The following is a 14335-nucleotide window of genomic DNA, read 5'->3' on the forward strand; positions in this document are numbered from 1 at the left end:
ATCAGTGTACTCAGGGTTATACAAAATCACAGAATCACAGAATTGTCTAGGTTGGAAAAGACCTTGAAGATCATCCAGTCCAATCATTAACCTAACATTGACAGTTCCCAACAACGGGGGGCTTTCTGTGTTTCTGAACAGGAGAGTAGACTTGCTTGCTTTATGTTTCGATTATAATTGTCCACTAAGAGGGGAATTTTTGAATGTTCTTTTGCCCTTGAATATAGTTCAGTTGTTTTAAAATTACGTTTTTATTTCCTGAATTTAAAATGTTTGTATTATGTGGGTGACTTATAATTAGTAAATATGTGCAACTATAACACTTCATAAACATTTTTTTATTGGATATTGGTTTGTTAGCATAGTTTAGGTGAAGAGCAGAGTTCAGTGAGACACAGGTGGAAGTTTAGTTTCAATTACTTTTTTTCTGGCTCTGAGTTTGTCATTTGCTTGTTTGAAAATTCATATACATAGATCAATTTTTTCCTTAATATTGATAGGTTGCAAAAATAATTTCACTGTAGTTGCTTTGAACTCTAAAATGTCTGAATTTTATTTTCAGTTTAGAGATTTGCATTATTGGGCAAAACCTTGTGGATATAGTTTCTTAACAGAGGTTTGTTTTTTTTTCTAATAGTTCCTAGAAGCTGTTTTTGAAAACTGTTTTACTTTACAGTTTCATGGGATCCTGAAAGTCCTATAGTGTTACCTGCAATGCTGACTGCTGTGCATGAGCAAGTAGTAATAATCTTATAATCAAAATTTTTAAAAAAAGCACAAAAATACTGTGCAAACCTGTATCAGATTCTTGCAGGTTTTTATTTGGTTGTTTTTTTATTTTTTATTTTTTTTTATTAGTTACATTTTTTTAAAAAAATCATACTGTACCAAAGGCAAAGAAAGGAGAAGATTTGTAATATAGAGCACTGGATGCACTTAAAAGGTTGTTTCCTTTGCACCTTTTTCCTTTTTACCTGTCTTTTGAAGGGAAGTACCTGTGAGAGCACCAAGATAAATTTCTGATAATGCACCAAGAAACTAAATAGATACCACCTAGAGATGGCAGAGTTTTAAATGATGGTTGACTATGTCTGCTAGTGATAAACCTTTTTTTTTCCCCTGTTCTGAGAGCTTTTGTTAAAGAGCTGCTTGAAACTTTTTTTTTTGCAAAGAGAATAAGTATATAATCGCATAGTTTAACACAGTATACGTAGCCCAAAATACAGAATAGATGCAGTTGAGCTAGCATGATTTGTTCTTTGTAACATTGTCTATGGCAGGAGTCCTTAGAAAGAATCGATAAACTCTGCTGTTGCTGTTAGAGGGACACTGGTATAAGTAGACTTGAGACCTCATATGAACTGTTCTCTATCTTTTCTAACTTAACTACTCATCTGACTCATTTCAACATAACCCTGAGATGTGTCCTGATTACAAGGTTTCCCTTGTTCTCATCAGATGATATTAATAAGATGATATCCTCAAATATTAACTGAACTAAAGGGAAATGTCAACAAGTCTAAGAAATGTCTTGGAAAAAATCCTGATAGATAGTGAAGCTGTTTAAAGAAGGAAAAAAAAAAAAAGTCCTCTTTGGTAATTTTATGTAGATTTAATTGAAAATGAAGTAGATGTCCGGGTATGCTTCACTGTGTAGGTAATGCAGTAAATAAAACATACTAGAAAAACTAGTGTTCTGATGGCTATGCAGTGTGAAACATTCATTCATTCATAGATGATGTATCATACTGCATAACATGGAGAACCTGTCTAGATACTAGGGTTCCTGATTGTTAAGCATGAACTGTAGTTCTGTTACAGCTCAGTATAATATGGTTTGTATCATCACCCAGAAGTTGAAAGCAGGCAGTACTTGCAAATTACTGAGAAGCATTTTAACAGAACACAACTCATATTAAAAACTTTTTTTTTTGCAGTGAGCTAAATTAAAAAAAAAAAAAAAGTTGATACCTTTCCCTTCAAAACTGTGAGAATTAAGGATAGTTTTTTATGGACAGTCAATGAAAAATCAGTAACCTTTCAAGTTTGGTTTTACAAGTGTGACCTTCTGTAGCTTAGGAGCCTGGCTTTCCTTTACCTTTGCGTAATTTTGGATGTTGTGGCAGCATAAGCTTCCCGCTGTTGACTAACCTTTAGATTAGAAGCTTGGAACTGAATTTAAAACTTCATGATCTCTGGCTAATGACTAGTGTTTAGTCAGTATGTGTTTGTCTTTGTGTGCATGCCCATGGTTTACAGGAAGGATGTAAAGGGAGGTCTGACAGGGTTGGGGTAAGAACGAAGTCTGGATCTGATTCAGTGGTAAGTACAAGCACACAGGGATTTAACAGTCTAGCTTACCTGCAGTAACAGCACCTGTGCGTTATTTAGCATGAGTGTGCAAAGGTGAGTGCTTCCTAAGGAAGAGTGTGGGTAAATGTAGAGGAAGGAACGAAGACTTAATAGCAAGGAAGTTAAAGGAGAAGGAGTAAATATAGCCCTAAATGAATGTTGTGCATCTGCTTCTACTTCTACAATACTCAATCCAACTCAGTCTTCTCCTGCGATATGTCTGTACCAGTTGCATAACTTGGATCTCCTTAAGACTGTGTGAAAGATGTAATTGCACTACCTGTAGGCATACCTGAGCTGGCTTTCATCTAGCTTGCTTGGGCTATCTGCCTAAGTAAATAAATGCAAGGTGGGCTTGCCTGTACTGGTACAACATTAGTGCTGCCATTACTTTACTAACTAGACTAAAGGTAATTCAGGCTTTACATGTGCTGCAGCTGCACCTCAATGGCAGTGTAGACCTACTCCAACCCACAGTAAGGAGTGTCAAGAAAAGAACCCCTGTTTGTTATGTTCTAGTTGAGAGACATTCCTCATCCTGATTTTTGGGAGTTTGATCTTCCAGTAGTTGCCACCATGGTGAAACATCTAAAGCATCCAGCTTCAGCTGCACCAGTGTTGGATACCACTCACACAATCGCTGAGGCTAGCATTTTTGGAGATCTCTGACAGTACCTCCAATTTCTTGGGTTCAGTGAGTCCGATTAAGGTGCTATGCATAAAACCAGCTAGCGGATTTCTTTTATATCTAACTTAGAAAGTAAACAGCAATTAGTTTGAATTTCGTTATCTAAGAAACAACAGGGGCAGCTTTAATTTTTCATAGCTTCATTTTGAAGCCCATGCTATAAAATTTCCATCCCCTGGCCATCCAGTGTTTTTCAGTTATATTTTTGATTTCTGACCTTTAAACCAGGGACTTTTATTTCTTGCTTCTTTTGCATAATCCTTAGGTGTATGTGAGGCTTGGAAGGGCACAGCAAATCCTGTTTTCAGTCTTATTTTCAAAGAGGTAACGGCCCCATGTAGAGGCTACTCAAGAGTTTTTTCCGAAAGCTGCAGTACTGCTGCAGGCAGGTAACCTCCCTCTAGCACTGTCAAGGCATTTCTGATGGCTGAAATATCTCAGCAATGCTGAAAAATGTTAAAAATATCTAAGACAAAAGATTTTGCAGATTCCTTCAGGTTCTCTGAATTCCTTTCTGCAGGTCATAATACAGAGCAGATTTTGTTATAAAAACTTGCTGACTCAACACCTTGTTTCTTCTGAAAGGATTTTGCTTTCTTCCGGTTTTCTTAATAATTTTGAACAGCAGTTCTAAAATGCTGAATATAATCTTTTTGTTAGTTTAGATCAGACAAGGAGTTGGTTGTAAAAGAACTTGAAGTTTAAAAGTAATTGTTTAATGTCTATTAACTGCTCAGATGCTACAGGATGAGCACCAAAAAAAATCCTTACATTTTTGAAAATAGGAGATGTAACTTCAGTGTTAACCAATTCAATCGTCACAAAGTAGTCTCTAGAAGTTAGTTATTCCAGGGCCAATTTCATGTGCAGGGATAGGGTAAATAATGAAGAAAGAACTAATGTAAACCATCACCAAGCATATCAGTTTTGTAAGATCTCTAACTAAAAAGTTATCAGCCTAATCGCTGAATTTATAACTTGTACTCATTGGAAATACTTTCATCTACTGCACATGTTCTCCTTAAAGCACAAATTTTACAGGTGTCCTGCTACTGCTTTTTCCTGCAGTAATGCCAGATGGAGTAGAAATAGCCTTGGTATATGAACTATAGAAGCTAGAAAAATGCATTTGGTCATACTTGCATGGACTTTCACAGTCAGTTTGTGTATGAGACAAAGCTCAGCTTGCAGTGTTCTAGAGCACTCTGCATGGTCACGTTGCTGAGCAATTTTATTGTTTTGAATGACATTATCAGAATTTCTCTAATCTTAAAGTGGTATCACTATTTGTTTGTGGACACGTATAGAATGGGCCTTTCCGTAAACCAGCAGAACAGCATACACGCCTGTTTCCTGTATCAGCAGGTTTAGCTGATGCGTGTTTAATGCCGAGCATCCTTTTGAGATTGAAAGTGGATAGAAATAGTCAGTGCTGAATAATTGCTCTGATGTTCAATAATGTAGAAAACCTCCAGCCCCATTTCAGTTCAGAAGGTGATGAGCAGCTTTAAAAATCTGGTTACTTGCGGAAATACCTCATTTGTCATTTTGATGACTATTAGCTATTCAGATTTGAAAGTCGTGGTTGTACTTTACAGTAGACCTTGATAGCTTCCAAGTCCTGTGCAGATAGTATCTGTAAATTTCTAAGTTGCTGAAGGACAAGAAACAAAGACAAATTTCTAGGTTGATAGCTGACATGAATGCTATCTTCTTTAGGTCTAGTAAGTAAATGTTGAATTATTGCTTGCTTTGCAGAGAGCTTGCTGTGTCTTGTGGTAATGTATAAATGTCTTGCAAATCACATGTCATACCATGAGCTTAGTCATGCTAACATCGCTTGTTAATTGTTCATTTCCAAGCTTGGGCATAAATGCTGTTTGATTAGAGCCTGATTTTGCCCTGTGATTGTACATAAAGATAATAATACTGTCATATAGCATATAGCATTGCTTTCATTAAAGATTGATTTATGTCCTATGATTTGTTTTTTCTTTTTTCTGCACAGATCATCGTGTGGTTGGAGAAAATGCTAGATAAAATAATCAGCATTTTCATAATATTTTTGCTAGTGATAGGAACCCTTCTGCTAGCCCTCCTCCTTACTGCAAAGGTACAGTGCGCTAAAGAATGTAATCATAGAGCTCATTTCAAATGCTGAAAGTTACAGATATTTATGCAAAATTGTGTAGCTTAAAGAATTTTTTTAAAAGTTTAGCATGCTCTGTAGTTGAACTTGTTACCATTCCAAGACATAGAGATTTTTATATATTTGTATTTCTATGTTTATTTACATATATGACAAAACTAATACAGAGACATTTAGAAATAGGAAATTTATTCCAGTAAAGGAATTATTAGCTTATATTACAGGAACAGATTTGTTTTGCATCCAATTACACTTTTCTTGTCAAGAGCAGAGCCACTTAAAATCTTTTTGCTTTAAATTACATTGCATCAGAAACATAGTTGCAAAATGCTTAAGGTGTCCCTTTGTCAATTTGTTTGTATAATTGCCTCTAATAACCTCGTGGTATCCTGTTCTGAGTTTAAATGTGCTAATATATTCATGATCAGATGTTCTCTGAAATTAATTTTTGGTTTGTGGTTGGTTTGGGTTTTTTTTGGACACCAGAAGAGGTCACTCATGTACTTTTTTTTTTTAATGGAGCTGTGTTCATACTTGAAACAGTCAATGGAGGTTGAATGTTTGACTTGAATACAGTTACAGAACAAAAATCAATGGGTTCTGATGTCAATCTCATTTTTTCCAAAATGTAGAATTAGATAATGTTGAGTACTTAAAATTAAAAGCTTTAAAAGTTGTGCAAACATTCCCGCCTAAAGCTTCCTTATATTCATTAAAGGAACATTAAGATATTTATAAAAGGTGTCTTTTATCATTCTTACTAAAGAATTAATTTGGTGAGACACTTTATAGCATGGTTAGTCACGTTAGAGCTGAGCATTCATTAATTTTTACACTACTTTGATCCATGGCTTACATCTGAAACTGTACTTTGTATTTTAGTACTTTCCTTGACAGCACTGCTGTATTGTTATTTCTTTTTCCACTGATGAGATAAGGCTTAAACTTCCATTTGCTATTACTAGTCACACAGTGTGTGACCAAAATTGTCAGAAGAGACTGATGATTATTGTATTGACTGCTTTTTTGGGTTAATAGCACTTCATTCTTCATAATCGGTTGTCTGTTGGAAGAATTATTCTTTAAATGTACAAAGTGGTCACTACCACCACCACCCCCACCCCCTCCCCCCCCCAAAAAAAAAAAAAAGAAAAAGAATGTAGGAAGAGTTCTAGTTTGCATTACATAACATTTCTCCTCTTTATATTTAATTTAGGTACATCAAGAGAGTGTTCACATGATTCAAGTCACAAGCAGCTTGATCAATGAGACAGTAGCCAGTCACCCAGAATGGGCAAAGTAAGAATGCTGAAGTTAAGCAAATAGTATAGGGTGGATGAACAAGCTTCCAGGTGCTCTTAAGCATAGTTTTTAATTCAGAAAATCCCCTAGGTGAACAGAAATGGAGGTGACTGTTGCAGGCAGATGTAAAAGCTAAACTCTAAGGCAGCGGTAGTGTTTATGTATTACTCTGGAGGACTGTCAGTGTGGTATCTCATTCTGTAGAAGGTTGCGAGATAAGAGCTGAATTATTTTTTCAATTGGAGAGCTGGCTGCAGAATGCCTTTGAGGGAATAGAAGTTGAAGAAAATGTTTTTGGAGTGAACTGAAGAAGAGTTCGAGGGTGGAAAGAATGGTGGATGGGGAGAGTTTGGTATGGATCCAGTTTGGAAGGGCTGTTCCTTTTAAGAGTAGATGTGTATAGTGTACGCAGTAGGAAGTCCATAAGATGTGGTCTATTTAATGATTAAAGCAAACACCAAGGCAAATAAGGGAGAGAAGGTGTTGAGAGAAATGCATATAGAGAAGAACAAGGGCACACTGGTGAGCAAAGAAGTGATTGCATGAACAGCAGAGGAACTGTAGGTGAGACTGAAGAGTGTGATTTTGAGGGGGGGATGTTCCAGTTTGCTTTCATTCTGCTTCACCTAAACAGACATTGAGTAAAGGTGAGTCCAGGCACTTACCAGGAAAAAGAACTGTCTCCTGGACAAGAATCGTTGACTTTTTTCAAGGGCAATTTATAAACAGAAGTGATGATGGTTTGACATGATTGAAGGAAAGTGCATGCTGTATTATAAGAGCAAGAGAAATTTTCAAAAACAGAACTAAAATGATATAGTTAATAAACACTACAGTAATACGTGCTTTAGCAATACTTAATATGCAATCAAGAGAACAGAAAGCACTTAAAATATGTTTATTCCTTCATGACATCTCTTGTGTTGTTTAGCCTTTCCATTTTGTCATAAGATGGAAATAAGTATGAAAATTTGACTGTCAGAAGCTTATTCACATCATGAAAATACTGGAGTACTGGTTGAGCAATTAGCAGAATTTTAGCTAAAATTTTTACTTCCAGTGTTTGCATCCAGATTTGAAGCATCCAAACCACTATCTTTTAATTCATTAGGAGTAAATATACGACTTGCCAAATCCATCAAGCTTCACCAGCTTTCAGAGCTTGATGCTTACATTACATTTAGAGGTGATGACTGAAATGTCTTGGAATTCCAATGCAGAACATTTCTAAAGGCTTATACAGACAGAAAAGCTTCCATATTGATCTTCAGTCAGGTGAACAAATGCAGCAGTTTTATTTCCTGAATGTTTGTTTATTTCTTGTTTTGGAAGGGCTCCAACATGTACCATTGAATCAAGATGTAGAAAGAAAGTCCAAGCAGAGAATATAAGCCCTGTATTCACAAGTGTTGAAATGCTGGCAACTCAGTAGGTCTGTTGCTTGAAAGTGACGTGAATTCCTGAAGAAATTAATGAGCAGATTCTTTGGTGGGGGCTTAAAAATAACTGCTGCCCAAACCTGTTGCTTCATCTGGTCGCTTTTTCAGGGAAGCTACATTAACAATTTAGATTCAGCTCAATTCAGAAGGTTGTCTTTGCAGCTTGACGAGACTGCTTCATGTAGTGTTTTCAGAAGACTAGAACACGAGGAAAATTTCTAAGAATGTAGTGTAAATATCACACATACAGATGGAAGAGCAGATCTCTTTTGATAAAAGTTGAGATACCAATTTAACTAAGGTTTCAGGAACTTGGAGAATTCCAAATGCAATGATGTGCCCTAGATTAGTTGTGCTTTGCTTATGATAAAGTCTGTTCCTTGATATGTAGACAGAAATATTCTAGTAGTAGTAAGTTTATATGTATTTAACCTTAACTGTTTGTTGTTTCAAAATGTTAATTTGTGATGTGTTTTGGGTGTAATGAAATGGGTAAAATACATAGCAGTTAACTTAGTTTTCCTTCTTTAAAACAACCTAGCTGGCTCCCAGAAGCCCAGGTTATTCAGAAGGCACTCAATTCAGCAGCTAATAATGTATACCAGTATGGCCGAGAATGGATTACACATAAGGTAAGAGTGAGCTCCCCCACCTTTTTGAATATTTTAATTATTTGAATTTCATAAAAGTAAAAAGAAATAAAGATTTTTGTTAGTGATGTTTTTCTGTGTTGTTAACTTTTATTGACCCACTCTCTGGTTTGTGAGTTGAAGGAAGGGTGGGAGTGTTTTCAGTAGTCTTTTCTGCTCAGAGGAATATTTATTTTTAAGAGCTGAAAAATCTGTCATCATTTTAATAAGATTGCCAGTGAAAATGCATCAAATAATGATGAGTAATTCTTTTCATCTGGCTTTAGCTGTCCAATTGTAGATTGTAGACAATGTAGACTTCCACACACCTTCCCCCCCCACGTATTGTAATTTCTGTGTGGGCTGGGTGTGGTAGATTGGATTTTTTAAAATTATAATTTATTTAAGTTAACTTTCTTCAGGAGAAGTTGCCAAAATTCTTGTTTATACATTTTGATATCTAGCACACATCTCAAATTATTTGAAATATTTACTCTAAAGATGATCAAGGATTTTGGATTAAGCATTTTAGAGACAGCATTGGTTTTTCGGTGCAGAAAGAAGTCCTCAGCTTAGTGCAGTAGAATGTTTTTTTTATAAACAAAATCTTCACATTGTGAACCATGTTGTCTGAAGTTCAGATTCCATACTGATACTCAGCTTTTCCTAATCATTTGGATTTGAGCCATGCCTTTACTGATAATGTTACGTGATTCATCTAGCTTGGACTTCATCAGTACATGTCACTTCATTCTGTCCTGTATAATAAAAGGTTTCTATATGTTTTAGCTCCATAAGATTTTAGGAGAAAAAGTGAATAACACCGCTGTGATTGAAAAACAAGTGCTAGAGCTCTGGGACAGGCTTTATCACTCTTGGTTTGTGAAGGTGGGTAACTTATTTAAATAGTATTTGTATAAGCTATTACTTAGTGCTTAGAGATAATTATGCTAAGTATGCATTTTTGAGGAAGAGATTAGCAAAAAGTTGAAATGCTGAGTAAAGGATAAAAAGTTGGTAAAAATTTTGAGTGTATAAGATATATCATTCTACAGTCACAGTTTGAGTACAGCCAGAGCTGTGTCCTTCATTTAAATAGTTATTTCTGGTTTTATGTATGCCATTTAATTTATGCTTTGCTCACTTTTTATATTTAGTATTTCATAGTTTAGAACTTTCTGTTGAATTTTCGTGATCTTGAGGGGTTAGGAGAAGGAAACTGGTATTCTGCATGATTTGTGTAACTTTTATTAATTTGAAATTTTGAGAAAGAAATTGTCTTTTTGCTAAGTTTCTTACAATGCATTTTTGCCAACTGTACTAGGCTTCTTATAATGGGTTCTGCACACTGAATCTTGAGAAGTTCATAAGAATTAAATCATTTTCATGCTGCCAGTGCTGTTTGCCTTTTAAAGGGAAAGCAATTCATTAGCCATGGTGCAATGGAAATACCAAAATCCGGAAGTCATACCCCTGAAATACTTCTGTATATTTAAATAATTGCAATTATAGTATATTAACGCTTTTCTTTATACAGTTATTTTTAAAGTACCTCTAAAGTTCCAGGAAGATCTCTGTATTAAAAGAAGTAAGAGTTTCAGTATAGTAGTCAAATATAAGGGAAAAGAATCAGTTTCTTTTTCTGATACGGTAATGCTGTAGAAGAACATGTGGAGAGATAATATGATGCTATTGAGGAATATGGGACCACTGAGGAGAAATTAAAGCTGTATCTTCAGTAGATTTTGCTGGCTTTCAGCACTTGGGAGTATTCAGTGTTAAATGCTTGACCAAGAAATATGCCCACTTCTGATGCAGTTATACTGATCAACCTGTTGTTTTTACTAGTATAACTTTTGTGTCAGATGGTGTGTAGCACTGTATAGTCCAGTAGGGCTCTGTGTCACTGCATGTGCTGTAGGAGTACTTTTGTTGCTGCATACAGGGTGGTACATGTGTTTATTGTGTTGAGTGATTTCTTCCCTGCAGCTGTTATTTGAGGGAATACTATGAGGCTTCTTTCTTGTAGATGCTCTTCTGGTAGGGTAAGAAACAGCTTTCCTAGCAATCAAAATGGCAGAAAGAGCTTCAGCAGTGCACTGATGCTCGCTGCCTACAATCTTGAAGCCTGTTCCACTGGCTGCTGTTTGCATACTAGACACCATGTGTTACCACTGGCATGCTGGGCTGCATCCGAGTATCTGTGGGCTGCAGGTAACTCCTCCAGATATTTTTAATCTTGCCCCTTCTGTCACAGTCCATATCCATGTAGATGTCTCATCTGAGTGCTTTCCACCTGGCTATTTCCTTCTGCAATATTGCAGTAGCCTTGTGTGGTCCTTCAGTGTATCTGAAAACTGGTAAACTAGGTGATAGTGCAGAATGACATCTGTACTGTATCTAGCTCTCAGTACAGCTTTCAAGCTCCCCACTATTTCAGCTGTGTGAGCATAATAATTAGACTTCATTTTGAGGCCTGCATAATGTTGCTCTAGTCTGTAGGTGACTGAAGAACAGAGGCTCAGGTGATAATCTTCCATGAAAGCTGTAGAATTGAGGAAGAATTACTGACGAAATGTGGATTCAAGAATTAACTGCTACTTTTTGAGAAGATCAGTAGGTAGCAGATGGTGTATATTTTAAATGGTTCTAGAGATGTTGTGATAGATCAGTTACCATTGTGTCTGTGTACCCAAATGAAGTAAAATAGTAACAGAATAATAGGCCACTTGGAAAGTGATGGTGTAACTCTGCAATTAAGGTGTCTTTTTCAAAGACAAGACTCTCTTCTTCCTGGACTATTCCAGGTGTGAGGTTTAGTTTTATTTTTAAGATCTAGTGAATTGTTTGAGAGGAACCAGTTGACAATTTCTTTGAATCCCTTATTTATCAGCACCTAAGGCCTTAGGTGCTACAACAGTATAGTTGCTGAATAACAATGAACTTGAAATGTGTATGAATAACAGTTACAAAATTTGCAAATGATACCTAGTTCTGTTAGTTGATGGCAAGAGCTAGCTTTGAAACTAGAACTAGATGAACAGAAAATAGGTTCTTGATACAGTTTACAAATACAAAAGACCTATTGGAGGGAGATTTTTGACTGCTCATATGTTCCTCTCTAAATAAACTCCTAGCTCAGAATAAAGATCTCTGTTGCTGTGGATTGTTAAAGAACGTTGCTAATTGTGCATCATAAAGTGTATCAATATGTATGGAGATTTGGTAGTAAGCAGAAAATGTAATACTCTTAGATAAATCTGTGCAGGGACTTCACTTGGAACACTACTTGCCATGTGTGCCAAAAAAAGATACTGTAATTTTGAATGCAGGCTGGTAAAAAGTTTTTTTGAAAATTCTAACAGGAGTAGTGGACCGCTTATATAAACATCAGAGTTGAGAACTTGAAAAGCCTCTTGCTATTGAAGATCAGGATGAGATCTGTTGTAATCAGAGGGTTTGCTTAGACTTGCATACAGTAGAATTTTGGCATCTTTCTCTGAAACACAGTCCCAGACTGAGTCAAATAGTCTTATGCTAGATAGTAATCAGGTGTGATTCATTTGGACAATAGGCAACTTCATGATTAGGGTGAAGCCACTTAACGGCATTAGCAGTTGTGGTTATGGCCATTTTCTGTTGTCTTGCTGCATTTGTTGCAGTTACAAAGCTGTGTAGTCAGAAGAAATCCTCTATGCTTCCAGTTTAGCTTTTGGCTTTTGCATGACTGAACATTGCCAGTGGAGTAGACAACACTAATTGTGAGAAAACTACTTGTTTTGGCTTGTGCTTGTATTTTACTTTGTGGGTTGTACTGGGAAGAGTTGTGTGTTGCAAACAGTAAATTACGTAGTTAGTAACTGAAATGATTATCTGTTTCTTGTGTGCTTTCATAAAGAGCAAGATAGATACTATTGTATCAGTAAAGCTAAGGTTTAACTGAGGTGAATATACAGTATACAGAACTATAATTATATGGGATAATTATCTACGCTTTTCTGTCAGTTTTAAATTTTTCCAGTGTACAGAGTACTTTCAGGTATTTTTGAGGACACCAATTAAAGCAGCTCTAAGTATTTAGATGCATGTTGGGTCTGTTCCTCATTAACAAAACATTAGTCTTTGGCTTTCTCGTGTCTAAGTTATTCAGACGCCTGTTTTCTTTACGTCTTTGTCTCTCTTTTCAAGAATGTAACGCATTCTGGAAGACACAAAGGACACAAATGGCACATAAACCGTCAAAACAGCTGGCTTGGTGATATTCTGGACTGGCAAGATGTTGCATCATTTGTTCACGATAACATTGAAACATTTCTTTCGGTATGTATTTTTTTCCCTTATTACCAAATTGCTCTCATTTTTAACTGGTAACAATAAGGTTATGGGTTCAAGTACATGGAAAATTATGGAAACACTGTCAAGTGTTACTTAGAGTTATGTAAACAATTATTCTAAGCCTACTTAGGATATAACCATTCTACAGAACTGGTTATGATGAAGAAGCCTTCCTGATTTCAGCATCTTCATTAATACTAACTTCCCAGACTTCTTCCTGAGAGAGATCGTTACTGTAGGATTACCTGTGTCACCTGGTAATGCTGGTTTTAAATGCTTTATGTTATGTAGTCTTTTCTTTTTAAAACATAGACCAATTTATCTAGGTTGTAATTGAGGAAGCATTGACCAAGAGGTTGTGAAAACAAAATATTTTTTTGGTAGTGTTTTTTTTTTTTTCCTCAAGTTATAATTCATTGAGTTGAAAGCAGCGTATTTCTCTCTTCTTCTATGAAAGTTCTTTGGAGAATGAAATTAATATTTTACACTGTGTGATTTCCTGAATTAATGCAGTGGACCTTTCACCTCATGAGGAGAAAAGGAAAAAGCATTGAAAGTAATCCAAACTGAAGTAACTATGTTCCTCTAAAAAATTGATGTTAAGTCTGAAATGCTTAATATACAGAGTCAATCCCTGATATAATTCATCTTTGACTTGAGCTGTTGTCTTAAACTAAAAGTATCTTCAGGTTACTATTTATCCATTTTGGAAGAATATTATTTCTACCTAACTCACAATATAACCTTTCTGTGGATGCAATTAAAGCTAGTATTTGCCTCAAGGCAATTCTTGGTTTAGACTGATGGGTGTGTGTGCTTTTTCTGTCCTCCCTCAATTGCTGCTTAAATAGGTACAGTTTCTACCATAGAAGAAGACGTGAGTCAAGAAAAAGTTGAGAGAAACGTTTTATTGCAGTGAACCTTTTTTCAGTTAATAGTGAAATTTGCTTAGTACTTTCTCAAAGTTGACCATGCATGCTTGAAACAGTTATAAAAATGCACAACACATCATCATTTAAAATCAATATGGAGTTTCCTTCTAGGCAAGAGGGAGAGAAGGAGGAGAAACTATACAATAGGTGCTAGCCATGTCATTTACAGCATTGCTTCACAGTGCTCAGAAACCATGATGATAAGTGTGCTTCAGTAATCTAAATAAGCTAGAATAATGCAGGAAATAGTCTAAAGAGAATAAATATTTAAGACTGAAATACATTAATACTAAAATTTTCATCTGGCTAGCATGCTTTGCTTTATTTCTGAAATCTGGTTCAGAAATTCAGGAAAAAAAGTGCTAGCAGTTGACTTGCTTTCCTGTTTATTTCCGTGAACTCATTGCTCATCAGCTGTGGGGAAACACCTGTCCTTTTTCTCCATACACTCATGACCTTAATGACAGACTGTAAACCAGTCAACATGGTATATCGCTCTAAATCCTGAT

At 35.9% G+C, this 14335-nt stretch overlaps 1 protein-coding gene across 3 annotated transcripts in view; it reads left to right on the top strand.

Annotated features, from left to right (window-relative positions):
* Positions 1 to 14335, top strand: part of TMEM245 (transmembrane protein 245) — a 94120-nt gene that overhangs the window by 38022 nt on the left and 41763 nt on the right. For 2 of the 3 annotated variants that reach the window (XM_074824972.1, XM_074824982.1), the window contains 5 exons: positions 5049 to 5153; positions 6406 to 6488; positions 8472 to 8562; positions 9349 to 9447; positions 12748 to 12879. In XM_074824972.1, coding sequence (XP_074681073.1) covers positions 5049 to 5153; positions 6406 to 6488; positions 8472 to 8562; positions 9349 to 9447; positions 12748 to 12879 — 510 coding nt within the window. The remainder of the gene's footprint in view (positions 1 to 5048; positions 5154 to 6405; positions 6489 to 8471; positions 8563 to 9348; positions 9448 to 12747; positions 12880 to 14335) is intronic. The other variant, XM_074824991.1, reaches the window with a different exon arrangement.

Source organism: Strix aluco, chromosome 1 (assembly GCF_031877795.1).
Source record: "Strix aluco isolate bStrAlu1 chromosome 1, bStrAlu1.hap1, whole genome shotgun sequence".
In the NCBI taxonomy this organism is placed as follows: domain Eukaryota; kingdom Metazoa; phylum Chordata; class Aves; order Strigiformes; family Strigidae; genus Strix; species Strix aluco.